The 19,464-nt window shown below is 37.5% G+C and overlaps 1 protein-coding gene across 3 annotated transcripts in view; it reads left to right on the top strand.

The window, feature by feature from the left end:
• Positions 1 to 19,464, top strand: part of CHD7 (chromodomain helicase DNA binding protein 7) — a 128,543-nt gene that overhangs the window by 95,051 nt on the left and 14,028 nt on the right. For all 3 annotated transcript variants that reach the window (XM_084281950.1, XM_084281949.1, XM_084281951.1), the window contains 11 exons: positions 3,831 to 4,007; positions 5,502 to 5,645; positions 7,819 to 8,074; positions 12,570 to 12,780; positions 13,326 to 13,521; positions 13,740 to 13,907; positions 14,606 to 14,785; positions 15,076 to 15,186; positions 15,271 to 15,476; positions 16,410 to 16,609; positions 17,208 to 17,367. In XM_084281950.1, the coding sequence (XP_084138076.1) occupies positions 3,831 to 4,007; positions 5,502 to 5,645; positions 7,819 to 8,074; positions 12,570 to 12,780; positions 13,326 to 13,521; positions 13,740 to 13,907; positions 14,606 to 14,785; positions 15,076 to 15,186; positions 15,271 to 15,476; positions 16,410 to 16,609; positions 17,208 to 17,367 (2,009 nt within the window). The remainder of the gene's footprint in view (positions 1 to 3,830; positions 4,008 to 5,501; positions 5,646 to 7,818; positions 8,075 to 12,569; positions 12,781 to 13,325; positions 13,522 to 13,739; positions 13,908 to 14,605; positions 14,786 to 15,075; positions 15,187 to 15,270; positions 15,477 to 16,409; positions 16,610 to 17,207; positions 17,368 to 19,464) is intronic.

The following is a 19,464-nucleotide window of genomic DNA, read 5'->3' on the forward strand; positions in this document are numbered from 1 at the left end:
TAATTGATTTGTATTTTTATCTGTTTCAAATATTATTTCTAATCAAGGAGAAATGATATTTTGTATCAATTTTTTTAAATGGTTTTATACAAATATTGTCTCTGTTTTACTGAAGTATTTCCTGATATTAAAAATTAGGTTTGTTTCTTTGGTTATTTAAATGGCACTTCTTTCAGTGTGTCCATCCCCATAGGATGCAGCAGTTGACATAGCCTGAAACCTGAGGGACTGTCGTCAGAAAATTCCCACATCCTGTGCATGTTCTCAGTGTAATTTTGACAATATTGTTTTGTTCATCTAAGGTCTAGTTGCTGCAGGAAATTCTGTTCGTCCTGTCGCCATGTTCTTCACTCTTCTTGCAATAACCACGTAGCGAGTAATGGCACAGAACAAATGAACCAGTTCCTGCTAGCTTTGCTCTATCAACTGGCTTGAGTCAGACAATTGCCATGGTTGGGGATAAAGCAGAAATGGAGGCAACTCTTCCTTTTGGTGACAGCTTAGATGTATCGTGAAATCACATTCTGTTTTCGGTTCTCCGTAGGATTCTGTCTGCTGTGAAATGCACGGTAGAAACTGAATTACAGGGGAAAAAAATCTCTTCGTTTCCTGACAAAACGAATCGGCATGTAGTGTTCAGTCTGTCATCCTTTAAATCCCCATCAGCAGGCATATGATGGGAAATGAGGAGGGAGCGAAGGCAAGGCAAGCTTTGGCACTATCATTTCTGGTCCCCTTGCCAAACACATCAACTCAAACATTGGCATCTTTGGTTTTTTAGGTCTTAACATGAAAGAGGCCTCTCAAGCTGAACAGATTCTCAAAAAGACAGCTGAATGTTGTGAAAATCTGTCTTTGAAGGGCAATAAAAAAAAAAAAGCCTAAGAAGCTCCTAACCCATCTGCAGTAGTTTGGTTTTCAGAAGCACCACCAGTAATCAGAGTCAAGTTGTAATGAAAACATTGTAGAGAGTGGTTGATAATGAAATAAGTTTTTTCAGTGGTGTGACTTTGAAACTAAGGACAGCTGCCTTCTGCCTTGCTGTTTGTGAGGGTCACTGCAAGAAGCCTGTTTGGGTATTCCTGAGCAGTACAACAGAGAGGCCCTTCTGGAGGCCTTCCCTGCTTGGAACACCAAATAAACCAAACCCTTTTCTGTAGTATCCAACCTCTGAGAAAGTCCTGTTGTAAGATCAGGAAAACTATACATACCAAATAAAAATAAGGGCAAAGCCCTGCAAAAGAGTTGATGTGTTTGTGAGGGAAATTTGCTTTGCAGTGTAATGACTAAGAAGAGAAGCCACCTGGCCCATGTGTAGAGACAGGATACCTTTACCTGGTTGATTTTAACTGAAAATAATGCCATTAATATTCAGGACTCTTTCTGGCTTGTGTGGTTTGTTCCTTTTGGACTCAGTGGGTGTTGATTTAACAGAGTATTTACTTGTTTGCGTTGTTTTCTTCCTTGCTGAGAAGCCACAGAGCAATGGTTAGCACACAGCACTGTAAGGCAGTATTTCACCAACAGGAACTCTGTCTTTCACCAAAGATGTCAAGTTGTATTTTACAGAGTGGGTGAGACTTTGTTTTCCAGACGCCTTTCTGCTATAATTAGTAAATATGTGTGTTCCTCGCATCTGTTCTCTGCTTCATCAACACGGAGGCTGAGGCTGGTGGGAGAAGATCGTGTTAATCTTTCCAAGTTCCCACTGGTGGAATGTGCATCTTTTTAGTAGTCTGGTCCTTATACATATCCATTGGTCCTCTCAATTTGTATCTGCTAAGAGGTAGTGCCCCCAAGCTTTATGCTCATATCTAATTATTGCACCTTGTGGGCTGCCTCTGTTGCTTTAGTTACTTCCAGAAGAATTTCCTGTACAGAACAGAAAACTATTTCCCATGAGGAGGACTGACTTCCTCAAATGGAAAAAGTTCTCTGAGTACGTTGATGCGAAATTGCTGTGTTTCCAGCATCAGAGAACTTCATTTGGATGCCACACTGAAACACAGTAAACTGATATCCTGGTTGTCTAAGTCACCTGTGAAAGCACTGTAGGTCACTTTCCTGATAATTTCTACATTTACATTTCTCAAATGTGAGAGGAATAGGATTACTTAGGATTCTTTCCCATACTTTCCTGAGTCTTTGAGGCCCAAAGCAGCTGAATAACTTCATCATTCACCTTCAGAAGCTCTTGGAGCTTCTGTTTAATTCTCTCCTATGTTCACTCACTTCAGCACAGCATTTGACTCTTCTGGACAACCATTGCTGTAGCTCTGAAATGTGAGCTGTTGTGTCAAAACCACCCTTCGTAATTTAATGTGAGATTTAGACAGCTCTAAATATATAATCCAGGGTGGTTCTGATGATTTTTGCTTCACCTGGATGAACTGCTTTACGTAGGGATCATTTTTGTAGAGCGCTGCTTGCCAAACACTATACATGCGCTAGCTCATGGAAGTGTTTCCTATTACTTGGAAAGAATCGCCTCGGCTGCGTTCTCATATCTTCAAAGTTCTTGAAAAGATCTGGTTCTTGAAAAGATCACAGTGTTTCAGCTTACTGGCTTTCTAGTTACTTGGTGTATCTTCATCCGCTGTTTGTTAGGTAACAACTGTTTATCTCCTGAGAAGGTCAATGTTGCTGAAATATGGTTTGGGGAAGGCACTGTCGAGCAGGTCATTACTTCCTATGAAGTGCTCTTGATATGCATATACAGAATTAGTGCTGAGCTCAAGGCACAAGATTTCCAACCATTTCCAAGAGTGGGTAGCCAATTCTGATCCCCACAGTTTGGAGAGGATTATATGCATGTCACTTACAAAAGAATTCAGACTTGTGTGTATTTGAAGGAAGTGAAGGCCATCTTCCTGTGAAATACCTTTCTTTTGAAATGTTCTCAGTATAGAACCCACAACATACTGTTCTCAAAGCCGGACACGCTTTGAACTTGGATGGTGCTTATCCTAGCAGAGATGGGGTTCCTGTGAAGACAAAGTACCACTTGAGATATTCAGTTACATATTTCTTTGAACAAGATTAGGCAGCAATACGGCACAGTGTCAGAAAGATGTTCATTTCATGGTTTTGTGTAGAGTTTTTTCAGGGTTTTTCTGAAACAGGCTTTTAGTATCAACCCTGAAAATAACACCTTTAATTAAACAAAGAAATAGCAAAGATGAAGCCAAACATCATCCTGTTGAACTTTCCTTAACACAAGATTACCAAAGTATCAGAGAAAAGTGTGTGAAAATGTACATTCCCCATTTACAAGTTCAGCAATTTGCTTCTTTTCAAAGTTGCTTACTGTAATTGTAGGTGGTTTAGTTATCTAATGACCATCAGAAAAAAATGTACTGTTTACTGAGAGCAAAATATACTAATAGAAAATGAATCCCTTCATATAATTCTTGGTTATTTGGATGGTTTGGGAGGACTGTTATATAGCTCCTTGATTTAAAAGGAAAAGATTTCTCTTGAGAAAGTCTGGAACCTTATTTGAATATTGCAGCAATACATTAATGCTTCCAGGCATTAATATAATCCATACAAATTATGGCTGAAGTAATTGTATAACATCTTTGTAATGAATATGCAGTGACGCTGTGAGCCTTTTTACAGGATAAAAAGACAGAGCTCGCATGATACCAGTAGTAAACTCAGGCATTTGTGTTCCTTCAATGAGTCACTGATAATGACTTCATGTACTTAAAATAATTTGCCCATTGTACTGCTCTGTGTTTTCTTTAAAGAGGGAATTCTGAAGATGAAACAAATTTACTTCCTTGCTTTGCCAATCGGTTTACTCTAACTTTTGGTATTCTTTTTAGGGTCGCGTGATAAAGGGGTCCTACAAGTTCCATGCCATTATCACGACATTTGAAATGATTTTGACTGACTGCCCAGAGCTGCGTAACATTCCATGGCGTTGTGTGGTAATCGATGAGGCCCACAGGCTGAAAAACAGGAATTGTAAGCTTTTGGAAGGACTCAAGATGATGGACCTGGTCAGTGTGTGCCTATTGTTGTTTTCTTCTCTTTTCTGTTTTTACTTCTGCATGTTCTGTATTTTATCATTCCTGATTTGCAGTTTCATAAATAAGTAAAAAAAAATAATAAAAAATTCTCAAGTGAAAGTAGCAAATATTAAGAAGAATGAGGGAAAGCAGCTTGCAGTCTTTAAAACATCTGCAAGTGTATGCATACCTTGAATTCTGGTGTGCTGATGTTTCATCAGGCTCTACATTAATTCAAACCTAGAATAATGTGGATTATTTTAAGAGAATCAAGATTTTTTTTTCCCCCTTTCTCTCTCTTCATGTGACGTACTTTTATAATCCTCCATAGTTCCTTCTTTACATAGACATTTATTTAAAGGTATAATGTGGACAGGTGACCAAATACTGCCCTGAGAGTTAAATTGCTCTGAATTAAAGTCAGCTCTAATGCTAATTTGTTGCAAGGCAATAAGGAAGTTCTTTCAGACCAGTTAAGGAAGGGAAATGTGAGTTTGGTTTCTGATGTTTGCATAAATACATATATAATATATGCTCAAAATATGTAATATTTAACACAGAGAAAAAAATAAGAAGATGGTTTTAAAGCCATTTACTGTTTTATAGGTCAGAAGATTCTTTAAAAATGCAGTAGGAACACAGACCAAGTTAATACCTGGAACTCAAAACCACCTATTTCCGATGATAATGCAGTGGGATAAACATTAGCTTATACAAGCACTGGTGACCTGTAGGTCACTTTTAGATTCTGTTTCCCTGTTTTTTGAATAATACTTTTCTTGAAGGAATCTTGAAGCTTAATGGATGAACGTTTGTAAAAATACTGCATATAGTCTGTTTATTTTTTTAATACGGTTGCTGTTAAAGGAAAGCAGAGCTTACAGCCGTGGCTATAGATGGGAAGATAGGGGACTTCCCACTTCAGTTCTTGTTCAACTACTAAATTCATGTTTGAATTTGAGCAAGCTGCTTAACCTCTCTGGGCACCTACTCAAAAGAAGCATGCAACAAGAAGCATGCAACTTTTCCTCTCCTCTCCGTCAGTCTCTTGCTCTGTTGTGTGTAGTTAGAAAGTAGGACTCTGCTTCAGGTTCTCTGTGTTATAAATGTATACCTGCACTGAAGGGATTCATGTACCGAGATATGCTAGAGTTACAGCAAATCAGTGGTTTTATACTGGAAGTATAAGTTCAGCTGTTACTTTGCCATTTAAAATCCATTGTATTTGTGAAAGAACTGGAATGTTATGGGTCAGTAAAATCTCTTTTATCTGGAGGACTTTTGAAGATCTTTTTAAGAGGTGAAGTATTTTTTGGAGCTAGCTGGAGGAAGGCCAGAACACTACTTACAAATATTTTGAAAAGAACTATATGTAAGTAGTTGGAGCAAAAAGAAAGCACAGATGAAAAATACGTATAGGGAAAAAACATTGTATTGAAAGTGAATTTAGATGGATTCCTAGACAACTGTTTCTTAATCTTTCAGGAACATAAAGTGCTGCTTACAGGAACTCCTTTGCAAAATACAGTAGAAGAGCTATTTAGCTTGCTTCACTTTTTGGAACCAGGTCGTTTCCCATCAGAAACCACATTCATGCAAGAATTTGGGGATCTGAAAACTGAAGAACAGGTAATCAGCTCCCGCACACTTACTTCTCTCTTTACATATTGTGAATTCAACCACTTTGCTATATCTGAACTTTATTACTTGCTTTTACATGTAATACCTGTTTTTCTTCTTAGAAGTCCAGAGTGGATTTATCCTTAGGGTTTTTTTTTTGTTGTTGTTGATTCTTACACCTTTGACCGAAAGTCAGTTTGCCTTATCATTGTTTTGTTTCTTTGTCAACTGGTCATGCAGAAACATGTTTTATGTTCTTCTTTGAGCATCAGTAGCAGAGTGAGGAGACTGTAATTTCTGTGGAGTTAACGTCCAGGAGTTTTATAAATGCTTTCTGTGCAAATGGGAACGTATTTGAAAGAAGCAGCCAAATGGAGGGAGGTTCTTTTTTGACTGACTCAAAAATGGATTTCTCAAGCTGCCCAATGAGAGAAATGCATAAATCAAAGCAGAATGAAAACCGCTTAATGCAACATCCTAGATCTCAAACGTAAAAGATACTGATGATAAAATATAAATATAAAACTTAAGAGATTTTTGTATGTATGAAACATTTTAAAAAGTCAGGAGGTAACAGTCAAACCACCTTAAAAATAAGGATTTAATTAAAACAGAACACCTTAATTTAGGCACCCTAATTTGGCTCTTTAACTTTGTGACTGCGTGCATTTTTGTGTGCAACTCAACTTGGTTCTGTCTGAAAATTCCAATTTCTTGTATTTCTAACTTTTTGAGTGCTTGAAGTGATTAACATTGAAATTATCTCTATCATAGGTAATAGTATAAATAAATAAATAAATAAATAAATACAGTTCTCCAGCCCCCCACCACCTGGACAATCACAGTGTGTGCTGCGGGAATCATAGGGTATGTTTCCACACAGATTGTGCACACAGTTGCATGTCAGTCAGCCTGGACTCTGACCTGATTGGAAGTGAGCCAACTATGATCCAGAAGCCATGTACTCCTGTTAATACAGTGTTTGAACTGGAGTTAATATATCCTAACTCTCATCATAGCTTCTGTTTGGCCAGCTCAAAATGTCAGCAGGGCAGGACTGGAAGTGATGCTATGTATGGAAATATAACTTAAATACGCCATCGGTTGTCAGCAGATATGGATTGTTTGGGCCAACAAGTTTTGGAAGAAGTGCCTTCTTGCGAATACACCATTAGATGTTTTGAAATTTGATTTTTCGTCTTTCAAATGTTAGATGAGATTATATGCTATTGATTTAGGTTTTCTCCTCCATTCCTTGCGGTCCTACTCCATGTGTTTTTTTTTCATTGTTCATCCTTCTGTACTAATTTGTTGCCTTTCACTTGAAGTCATCTTATTAATAAGGGAATTATGTGAATTCAGAAGAAAGTGTCTTTTATTCTTGTTTCTGCTACACAGCACCCTAGCAGGAGATGATGACCAATTTCAGGATATATTGTCAACTTTTTGACACTGAGCTGGTTTGTACTTTGATGAGAGACAGAACCTAAAACCAACAGAAATGCCAATCTTGTTATATATGGAGTATGCCTGAGTTTTTATATAAAGGGCTTTACAATGGTTTGATCTAACTAGGCTGACTTTGTTAGAGGAAAATGGGTGCTTTCCCCCTGCCTCATAAAGTATATGTTGCAAAACCTGGAATAAAAAAAAATAATTTAGCGTTAAAAATAATAATTACAGCAATACAATGTTTTGAGAACAGGCCTACGTAGTTCTCTATGTTGGTGGATGTGAAAACTAAGGAAGTAAGAAACGAATTAGGAGCAGACATTTGGAGGGTAAAAATAGCCTATTTCACTGTGGTTAGTGGTTAGAAGTTACTGCAAAGCTTGATCTTACAGTCAGATTTGGTTATGTATTTGTTTGTGCTTACCTGGGGTTAGCTTTGCATGATGGGTGTGTGGTACTGCCCTTGTCTGGAGAGAGAGCTCTAAGTGAGGTCATCTAACAACATTCTCTAAACAGAGGTGGTGCGTGCTAAAAATGACTTCAGAAGTTTACATCACGTTGTTGGTAAGGAAATTTCAGTCTCTAGGTCTTTGAGGAAAGACTTTTTACAAATGCTGTCTACCTGTGATCTGAGGTAGAAATTTTAGAATTAAGAAATCCTTACAAAATAGAAAAATAAATGTGCAGCCCTACAGCTTTAATTGTTATTTATATAACGTATGTTTTCTAGGTGCAAAAACTGCAAGCTATTTTGAAGCCGATGATGCTGAGACGTCTCAAGGAGGATGTAGAAAAGAACCTGGCCCCCAAAGAGGAAACTATTATTGAAGTTGAGCTGACAAATATTCAGAAGAAATATTATCGTGCTATTCTTGAAAAGAATTTCACATTTCTTTCTAAGGGTGGAGGTCAGGCAAACGTACCTAATCTTTTAAACACTATGATGGAACTAAGAAAATGCTGCAATCATCCGTACCTTATTAATGGTAGGCCTTATATTTTTCTTCTCATTCAGAAAGCATTTGTAAGAAAGCTCAGCATGTTAAAAATTCTGTTCTGATGTCTCCAGACAGATAGTCATTTATTCATATTTTTCCTGAAATACCTATGGTGAAAGTAGTGTAGATGACTTTATTTATTTATTTATAAAGTGGAATAGTGGCATAAATTTTTAGGTTCTCTTCTGTTTTGATATCTGCTAGTCAGGACAGTGTTCCTTTTGAAAACACCTGCACTGCTTTTTCAAGACTTGCTTGGTCCTGACAGAGTCAGTGTTAATATTATCAAGTTTGTGTTACCAAGATTTTCTTTCTGTTATTTCTGACAAAGAAGATTTCAATATCATGCAGGTTGTTGGATGCTGGTGTAAAGATGACAATTTTTTTTTCTTCACAGTTCCAGTAAGCTGCTACTTCTTTTCTTGCCACAGAGATAGTAACTGTTTCTGAATAAAAGTTGTGGGGTAGGAAGTGATTGAGACATGCTTTTTCAGACATGTGTAGTCAGTTCATTTTCCTCTTTTTTTGGACCAGTTAAATGATTTGTGTGAATGTCATATTAGATTTTAATGACAAATCCTGTTTCATTGTGATATTGTTGCATTTAGATCAGGATTACCTACAGCAAATAGATGTTGAACCAGCTAACTGCATCAGTCTGAAGTATGCTAACCTGTATGCATTCGTGAAATCAGATCTTCCCTTTGAGGATATAATGCAAGCCTCCAGTTCCTTGTTTCCCAACTCCTTTACGTCACTGTATATGACTTATGATATTGCTGGTTTAATGCTGCCTATAAGCTTCACAGAACATGTTGTGAAAGATTGTTTTTTTCCAGAGCTATATTTCAGCTTTTCAGATTCAGTGATTTCTGCATTCTGTTGTATGACCTCAAAATTGCAGTGTTTGTTTTCTTTCTTGACATTTTTTGTTCTGATCCACCAAATGACATCTCGTTATATTTCATGCGCAAGTAATTATTGCAAAGACATGATACAGAGTTACTCCAAAGTACTTGAACCCAACCGTGCTAGTTGGCTGCTCAGTTTCTAAACTCCGATGAGCATACAGTAAAGGAGCTTTGTGGTTCCAGTAGGGCTTTCTGTTGTTTGTTGGTTCTTTGTTTGAATCCATTGTTGATCCATTACATAAATAGGTTTACCAGAAAGTAGTTCAGGATGTTCAGGTTACGAGCTTCTGAACTTGATGCTTTATACGTTCCTTGTTTTTCTGCTTGTTTAAACCTATTGATTACTTTTCCTCATTTCTTAGTTGTTACAAGGAGTAAAGTGCATGTTTTGCTCCTATCTAGTTTTGTCAAATAGAGTTCATAAGCAATGCTGCAAACACTAGTTACAATGATTTCTTTTCCTCACAAGTCTTGTATCATTTAATGTCTGTTAGACACTGCTGCAATCCAGGTAGCTGTGTGGAAAGTTTCAAGTATTTTTGGATGACTTTCCCTTAACCCTAATAAAGAGAGATGGGGATGTCTCTTGAGAGCTTTTTTCTTTTCAACATTTTAGTGACTTCTGAACATTTGGGCTTGCTTGGCATGCAGCAAAACGGCAGGTGGGTCAAGCCATCAGATTCGATGGGAGGGGTAAAATAAATGAATGCTGACTATTATCAGTGTGGAAGATGGAACCAAGCAACCGAGTTCTTTGTAGTTCTAGGAGAGAAAGTACTCGGAACATCCTGTAGTTGTCTGAGCCTGAGGTTTTACCTTGTTGATCAGTGATTAACATCTTTGTATTTGCAGTGATGATGCAAGTTTGTTCTAGTTCTGTCAAGAGTTCTTGCAGTAGCACCAGGACAACACCGTGCAACCTTAAGGGCTGTTAGAGTAGCAAGATCTTGAGACTTAACCACTTTTATAAAGAGGTCTCTGAACCCTTCTCATTTTCTTCTACATTTACAGGTTTGTAAGCTAGCAGCAAGGCATGGGTATTTGAATATAGAGCCCAGGCAGAACACTATTTTTTTTTGTTTTGCATAAAAGTTGCAAGCAACTCGTCTAGATAATCTTCAGTTAAGAGCCATAGGAGATTATATATGATAAATAGCAAGGTAGGAGTTGAACGTGGTGGTTTTTGTTTGTTTCTTGATGGCAGATCTGCTCTTGTGGTAGTGAGGGGAGAGTGGCTCTCTGCTGAAACTGACCTTGAGTAGACTTCTAGAGAGAGCAGCTGCATGTTGTGTGATCTCCAACCAAGCTGGACTAGCATTGTCTGTTGGTTTCCTCAGGGCTGGACTCCTTGCTTTCTCCCTAGCAACCACCCTCAAGTATTCATCCATCATACTTCTTTCTCTGGCTCCAAGATGCAGCAGCAGGGAGTGCCTCTGCTTGCACATGCTACAAAGCAGAGTGGAAAACACTGGAAAGGTTTCTTTTTCTGTTCCTTTTGCTCTCTTGAGCCCTCCAAGTCTCTCTTAATTAGGAGTGGAAGTAGGGGATTTCCTGATGGACCAGGCACACATTCAGATTGCTTTCTTTCAGCCACTAATAAAAAACAGGTAGAATAGAACTGTTACAGGCACCCAAGTACTACATCAAATATCTTGGGTAACAGGTACTCAGTGTTCATCGCTTACTTGCAATTGAAGTAGAAGTGAAATGGTCAGCACAGACCTTTACAGGGCTTAGGTAGAATAGGATTACTGGACTAGCAGTTTTTCGGAGGTCATGGGCTGTTACTGAAGTGTGTCTTGCTGAGACCAAATGCTGATGCTGAAAATCCTTCATTCATTAGACCTGTTTGTAGGTTTGTTGTTGTATAGTTGGCCTAACCACTTTGCTTCTGAAGGCAGTGAGTTTGTGTGCTGGTTTACTGGTAGCTGGTTTACTGGTGCTGGTTTACTGAAGCTTACATGTGTGTATCACAGCTGATTCAGAAGTAAGTCATGTAATGAAGAAAGATCATTACAGCTACTATATATGAGCTACCAGACAGCCTGTTAAGTTCTGAAATTGCATAAACTTAGTACAGAATCTAAGATTTACTACCTGCTACCCCAAACTCTCCTAGTTTACAAAAGAGGAAGTAATATGATTGAAGGGAGCTTGAAGGAGTTTCTAACTCTATTTTCACATGGCTTTCTTTCTCGTAGAGGCAAACTGTTGGGATCAGTAATAATTGGAGTAGGGCAAGAAAAGAAAGAAAATTTTTAAGAAAGATTCAGCATTGTAAAACTATATTTAAATGTGGTCACATCTTGAACCTGTTAAATGTTGTGAAAGCTAGCAGTGCAAGTATTTTGTGTAATGTGAAGCTGCCAGCCTGCATAGGGTGGTATCTAGTTGAGACACCATGTAACAGTAGGCACTGAACCAGTGATCACACAGTGAAGGGTGTGTTTGCATGTGTGTTTACTTCCATCTAGTTACAGCTGGGGTTTGAGAAAGATGCTCTTTGGAAGCCTGGCAATAAGTTTTTTCTCCCCTGCCTCAGCCCTCCCACCCTTCCTTGTGTTCCTCCAAAACGATGTTGAAATTGGATGTTATGAACTCTTTTTTTTTTTTTTTTTTTTTTTTTTTTTTTTTTTTTTAAGAAATTCAGAGGTACTGAAAAAGACAGCCCCCAGAAGGTTTCTGTGGGTATGAAATAAGCTTAGGATGAAGATTCCTAGACTTTTACTTAGGCAAGAATAGTCAACTGATAATGCTTTGAATAGTAAATTATTTGTAGAAGGGACATGAAAATGGAACAAAAGCATCAGAAAGGTTGGAGAATAAGAATAAAACTTGAACTTGGTTTGTAGTCATTGGGTAATGAGCAGTATACGGAAATATTTGTTGCTATGCTTTTGGTTCATAGAGGGAATGGCAAGAAAGAACTTTTGACTAGTTCTGGAAAGAACATATCCATTGGGTAGCTTCACCAAACTGAGGAAAAAACACATTCATTGAGAAAAGAAAGCTGAATAGAGGATAAAATATTATTTCACACAGCTTATTTTTTCCAGTGATTTTTTTCATTGTTTGTATTTTGATTTTGTAATTAATAATAATGGAAGGAGCAGGTCTATATCATGATTGTTTAAGCCTGGTTTTGGTTTTAAATGCACAGGTATCAATGTGATTTATATTCCTTGTATTTTCCTCTAAAAACAAGATATTTTTCTTACATGTTGCATTTAGAAAAGGACAGAAAATCCACTTAGTCAATTGGAATATGGTTTATTTATTTTTTTCTTAATTTCTCGTTAAATTGTTTGCATTAAATAGTTGTATGAATATGTGTAGAAAAGATTATACTCCTTTTAAAAAAAAGAAATTGAATGAATGCTCAAAGTTACTTTTTATTTATGCTGTATTTGTGTATATGTTTGCTTTAAATTTAAGATTAATATTTTTTATAAATGTTTATTCACATAATGCTTAAAACATTCCTGCGGTCTCTATAGGGTATTGAAGGCAAGCTCATTGTTTATTAATAAAACCCTTTGCAGTGTTCATGTATTGCTGTCCAATCTTTGCAGGTGCTGAAGAGAAAATTTTGGAAGAGTTTAAAGAAACACACAATGCCGACTCTCCAGATTTTCAGCTCCAGGCAATGATCCAGGCTGCTGGCAAGCTAGTACTGATTGACAAGCTGCTGCCAAAACTGAAGGCTGGTGGCCACAGGGTGCTTATCTTTTCCCAGATGGTGCGCTGCTTGGACATACTGGAAGACTACCTCATTCAAAGACGGTGAGAGCAACAATATAATACAATTCTAAATAAACTGTGCTTTCCTCAGTGGCCACAGTATTTAACCTGTGAGAGATCCATATTGTAATGGGATGAAATTCAAACGTGTTACAGTATTTTCTGTAGGAATCTTGACTAAAGGAGAAAAGCATACCTGTAAGGTGCAAGTACTGAAGTTTTTCTTTTCAGTGAGTATAAAGTGACCTTACAAGAGCTTTGATGAGTCCTCTTAGTTTTCTACTCAGTGAAATATTTCAGTTTCGCTGGAGTTTTTTCATTTAATCTTGAATGTTTATTTTATTCCTTGGAGTGAAAGCCTGCTCTTTACTGAAAGGCATGAAACCAGAGACAAGATAGTACGTCTTCCACTGATGAAGGTGGTGGATACAAGAACAGTCACTCAGTTTGTTTAGCTATTTTGATGCTATAGTAACGTTTTCCTTTAAAAAAACAAAGAAAAACACCAATATATTCTTAAAAGAAACAATGACAGAAGTTAAGAACATTTTCAGTAAAATTCTCTTTATAACACATCTTTATTTCAGGTACCCATATGAACGAATTGATGGCCGAGTAAGAGGCAACTTGCGTCAGGCAGCTATTGACAGGTTTTCAAGACCTGATTCTGATAGGTTTGTTTTCCTGCTGTGTACAAGGGCAGGAGGTTTGGGCATTAATCTTACTGCTGCTGATACCTGCATCATTTTTGATTCAGACTGGAATCCCCAAAATGACCTACAGGTAATATTACAAGAGGTGATTCAATTGAAAACTTTTTTTTTCCTGTTTGCTGTGTCTTGTAGGCAAATAAAATTCCAAAGTATGTGTTGTCCATGTCTTAAAAACATAAGGATTATTGTTTATATTGAGAGCAATAACTTCTAAAGTAAGATTTCTGTATTGATTTTTTTTCCTTATCTTTTGTCACCTGTAACTGAGTATCTGTCTTATTTCATCAGGCTCAAGCACGATGTCACAGAATTGGACAGAGCAAATCAGTGAAAATTTACAGGTTGATAACAAGGAATTCTTACGAAAGGGAAATGTTTGACAAAGCTAGCTTGAAGCTTGGCCTCGATAAGGCTGTGCTACAATCTATGAGTGGAAGAGAAAATGCTACAAATGGGGTAAGAATTAATATAAGGTGCATGATCAACAAATGCTTGGAATGGGTAACTCCTTCCTTATGCTTTAGCTGGAGAACAATAGTTTTCAGATAGAGTATGGCATGTATGTTAAAGCGGGGTTAATTAAGGGCAAGGCTACATGAACTGTCTCAGACTATCTAATGTATCATTAATTGCCCAAAGTAGGCAGGTAGAGTCATATTCCCTCAATCCTCATTCAATCTCATCATTTCTCCCTTTACATGGGGTTGATCCCAGCACCTTTTGGACTTCTTCCAGTACCTTCCCATACCTTGTCATTCCCCCCCCCAGTGCCTCTCCCTCCTCCTTTTTTTTATTTGCTTTAACCTTTTTGCTTTGGACTTCTTTGCTTTAGCTTTTTGTCAGGTTGGTAAGTCTGGTAAGTCAAACGTGCTCTCAGGAGGAGCTTAGCAGTCATCAGAGCTAAAGTAAAGGGATTCAGTGACAATGAATTATTAAATTGTTTGAACCACTCATATAACTTCACCCTGAGAATGTTGTTGTTTGCATTCTACTTTCAAAGGTGACTTCAGCATGAATTTTTAATTGACCAACACCCCGTTATCTTAAAAGTTCATTTCCTAAAATGCTAAATAAAAAGACAATCAATCTGATTATGCTGTCGGATATAAACATTGACTGGTGTCAAAAAAGCCCACCTCTCTTATATGTTACAGGTGCAACAGCTTTCTAAGAAAGAAATAGAAGACCTTCTTCGAAAGGGGGCATATGGTGCTCTGATGGACGAGGAAGATGAAGGGTCTAAGTTTTGTGAAGAGGATATCGATCAGATTCTCTTAAGGCGAACGCACACAATTACTATTGAATCTGAAGGAAAAGGCTCAACGTTTGCAAAGGTGTGCACTGATATTCAGAGGAAAAATAATAAAGTGTGACCAGGATAGATGAAGTAGTATTAAATTTCATTATATGGCAATTTAATTTTTCAATGTACTTTTGTGGGACTTCTTGCCCCACAAAATAGTTGGAACATCTGTATTTTCACTTATGATGGTTTATGTGCTTAACTTTTTTTTTCTTGAAAAAGTCATTTTGTAAGTCCTTAATATTATATTTACCAGTGAAAATAGACATTCTTTGTAGCATGTAGTTAAGAAACCAATGCATGTGTTTTCACGTTTACTAGGCTAGTTTTGTTGCATCTGGGAACAGGACAGACATTTCTTTGGATGACCCTAATTTTTGGCAGAAGTGGGCAAAGAAGGCTGAGCTGGATATTGATGCTTTAAATGGAAGGGTAAGAGCTTTATGACAGTACCCAGTTCCATTAAATTGAAGATTTTTCTCCTCCTAAATTTTTACATTTCCACTTTCATTTTAGAATAACCTAGTCATTGATACACCAAGAGTAAGAAAGCAAACTAGACTCTACAGTGCAGTCAAAGAGGACGAACTGATGGAGTTTTCAGACCTGGAAAGTGATTCTGAAGAAAAGCCTAGCACAAAGCCCCGTAGGCCTCAGGACAAATCACAGGGATATGCAAGAAGTGAATGTTTCAGGGTAGAGAAGAACTTGTTGGTTTATGGGTAAGGATATACAGATTAAATGTTCTGGTTGTGACTAAAAACTGAAAATATGGAAATGATACTTGGTAAATAACTCTTCTTTCTCTTTTTTATGTTCACATACCTTCTGGGTAACCTTTACCTCATTACACTATATGTTTGCCAGTGAGATTTTAAATTGCTATATATATAAGTTGCTTAAACATGTCTTATTTAGCTTAAAGTATCTGAGTGTCTTACAGATGGATATGAACTCATTGGTAAAATATGTGGTTTTGTTCTGGTTTCTCACAGTGTAAAGAATGCCTGAATTATCAAGGTTAATCTCACTTTTCTAAGCATTGTGGAGATTAACAAAGTATATTTGTAAAGAAATATGTGGTTGTGAAATCAAGTCAGTCCAGAGCTTTTTGGTATAGATTCTGGTATTTTGGTATGACTTGAATTGAGCAAGATGAGGCTTTGTGTTTTTCCCCATTGGATTTATCAATCTGAATTTCATCTCTTTGCAAGCAAGTAGCTGTATTTGACTGCTAGCACAATGGGCTTCAGAAAAAGTGGCTTTATTTCTAGGAAGTTGTGTACAACAGTTGCTAATAATGAATTTCAGGATCAAAATAAAACTGATTCCCCAAATCCCATGATTGTAGGAATTGGTTGAGTTTCCTGTTCAGAGCTTACTGGGACTATTAGAGTTAAACATATGTACTTTATTATTTTGAGTATAGTTCAATTGCAGCTTTACGAGCAGTGAACTTATTGCCTGTTCTGTAAAATAAACATTCTTAACTCTTTGGTGCTGGAATTTGGATTCCCTGATGTAACCTGCAAAGGCAAAATGCATTAGAGCTAATACAGGAGGTCCCAACTTGCTTGGCACCAAGAATTAAATTGAAAGTCACAAATTAAAATACCAGTGCCCTGGCTGTTGTATTGAACATATTTTTCTTGTAGCTGGGGTCGGTGGACTGACATCCTCTCACATGGGCGCTATAAACGTCAGCTAACAGAACAAGATGTGGAAACCATCTGCCGGACTATCCTTGTATATTGTCTTAATCATTATAAAGGGGATGAAAATATCAAAAGTTTCATCTGGGATCTGATCACTCCAACTGCAGATGGGCAAACTCGAGCTTTGGTTAATCATTCCGGTATGTCTACCACAATCAAATAATGATGCTAGTAAATAGGAAAGAATTGCTTCAGTCATGCTATGTATTTAGTTCAAACTATAGCTGTTCTGACATGTAGTAGGATCTTGTCAGATTTTATGAGTAAGGTGGGCTTTGACTGAGTCGGTACTTAAAGGGGAACTCTCCCTCAGACACCTCGTTGGATGCAGTGCTCTTTGTCTTAAGCTGGTTCTGAACAAATATTCTAGCCTAATTTTAAAGATATCTTCTAGTGGAGTTAATCTCTTTCAAATGGCCATAAATCATAAAGCTTGTTTCCTTATGGCCATTCAGATGCATGAGAGTTTTTTAAAGAAATATTTATATAACACCATTTTCTGGCTAGCTCTCTGCATTTTTGAAATCTTCACACCTAAATTTGCATGAAAGTTTTGGTTGATTTTGTTATTTACAATTTTCTAGCTAAATTACATTGCTGTTCAGTTTTTGGTTTTTGCGTTGCCCACAAGGGAATTAATATACCAGCAATCCTTAGCTGTAAATGTGTTTGTAATGCAGTTTGGGGTGAGAGCTTTTCTATTGAGACTGTATAAAAAAATATTGGGCATTTGTGTAGGTCTATCTGCACCAGTGCCCAGAGGGAGGAAAGGCAAGAAAGTAAAAGCCCAGAGTTCACAACCAATGCTTCAAGATGCTGATTGGCTCACAACCTGTAATCCAGATGTATTATTTCAAGAAGACAGCTATAGGAAACATCTCAAACATCATTGTAATAAGTAAGTATTAATAAATATTTCACTTATACTTCTCAAAGCATATAGTAAAAAGCATTATAGCTTCTTTGGGTGTGTTTTGAATAGAGCTTTGGGGCTATTTAATAGGATGTAAAGAACATTATTACTTTTAATTTGGGGTTAATCAACCTATCAGATATCTGGATACTTCTGGAAGTTCTTTATGACTTATCTGGGCTTAAAACTCAGTTATGAAGAGTTGTTTTCTACTTAAGAAATGAGAATGGAATCAAAAATGTGGTTATTCTTATTAGCATACAAAGGACAGAACATTATTTAAGTCTGTTTCTCTTCATAAATGGCCATCCCAATCTGCTCTGCACTGGTGTGACCTAACCTCAGGTACTGTGTGCTGTTTTGGGTGCCACGATATAATCGGGACATAATTGTTAGAGAATGTGTAAAGATAGTGAAGGGTCTAGAGGGCAAGCCAAATGAAGAGCATCTGAGGCCCCTTGGTTTGTTCAGCCCAGAGCAGAGCAGGCCGAGGGGAGGCCTCATGGCGGCCTGCAGCTCCCTCATGAGAGGGGCAGGCACTGAGCTCTGCTCTCTGGCGACAGCAACAGGACCCGAGGGAACGGCATGGAGCTGGGACAGGGGAGGGTCAGGCTGGGGGTTTGGGAAAGGTTCTGCACCCAGAGGGTGCTCGGGCACTGGGACAGGCTCCCCAGGGCAGTGGTCATGGCACTCAGTCTGCCAGACTTCAAGAAGTGTTAGAACAATGCTCTCTGACACCTGGTCTGATTTTTAGGGGGAACTGTGGGAAGCCAGGAGTTGGACTCCACGATCCTTGTGGATCCCTTCCAACTCAAGATATTCTATTTGTTTATCCCAACTTGTTGCGGGGTCTACCAGGTTAACATCCTCTTCCTTAGTTGTCTTCCTTAGATGTTAAATATCCAGTTCTTAGATTCCTGAGTTTCATGAAGTAATTCACCTATCCATGGGTATATCTCATCTCTTTGTTATTTTGAATCATTGCCCTGATTAGATTTTTGCAATTCTAAATATCTTACTAAAGCTTATGGGAATAAAGATCATTCTGTTTTGATTTGAGTGTTTGCTTAATTGTTGAACAAATGTCTCTTAAGAGCATCTCTTACTTTTTGTTTTTGCTTTTATTTTGTAATATCTTAGTTATTTTTGTCAGCTTCTTTCAACAGTGTTCTGCTTCTCCATCTCAGTTTTGCTTTATATTCTCCATTATAGATAAATGTAACCCTTGCCCCAGATCTTTTTGTTTTTAATTTAGGCTCTTAATTGGATATGCACCATGCAAATATAATGCATTGCTACTGAAAAGCCATCGTTACTTTGTGTTTTTAATATTCATTGTGTATTATTAATACTGTTTATTGGAAAGAATTATTGATTTGAAAAGTACCTGTGGCCTGTCAATAGGGGGTGTGATGTGAAGGAGGAAAGTCATTTAAGGGGTTTATTAGCTCATTTCCAGATGCTAACCAAGCTTAATTCTCAGCTGACAAAAACAGATACTTATGGAATTATACTAGCGAGTCTACATCCAAATAAACTCCCTTTTGACTTTTTTTTTCTAAACTGTTAGTCAGATCTGTTATTACATTTCACTTGCTGTTAAAGTAATTAATTTTATTTCTGTAACATGTCCTCATTAGTTGTTATATCAGTTTGCAGATCAGACTTCAACTCATTTTTAAAATACTGCTTATGTTATAATACAGTAGAAAAATTACCAGGATCAGGAAGGCTGTTAATTCACTGTGCAAGAGTGTTTTCAGGTGCTATCTTTTTCCTTCACTTCCCTGATCCACCAGGAGTAAGTGAATTGTAGAAACAATATGTTTAGCCCAGGTAAAATAAAGCAGAGGTGGAAGCCAATTAATAAGTAATTTCCTTCAAAAGATAGTAGCACCAGTTGGCTTTGTAAGAGCTGGTGTCCTTTTCTCATGTGTAATATTTATGCTGTTCTAATGTAGAGGACTCCTAAAAGGTGCAAAGACCCTCTGCTTTTTGGGTTTGTTTTTTGTTTTTCTCTCCTCCTCTTCTTCGGCTTGCTGTAACAGCTGTTATTGCTTAATACAAAGATGATAGAGACCC

This window comes from Netta rufina (assembly GCF_964035555.1).
Source record: "Netta rufina genome assembly, chromosome: 2".
Classification (NCBI taxonomy): domain Eukaryota; kingdom Metazoa; phylum Chordata; class Aves; order Anseriformes; family Anatidae; genus Netta; species Netta rufina.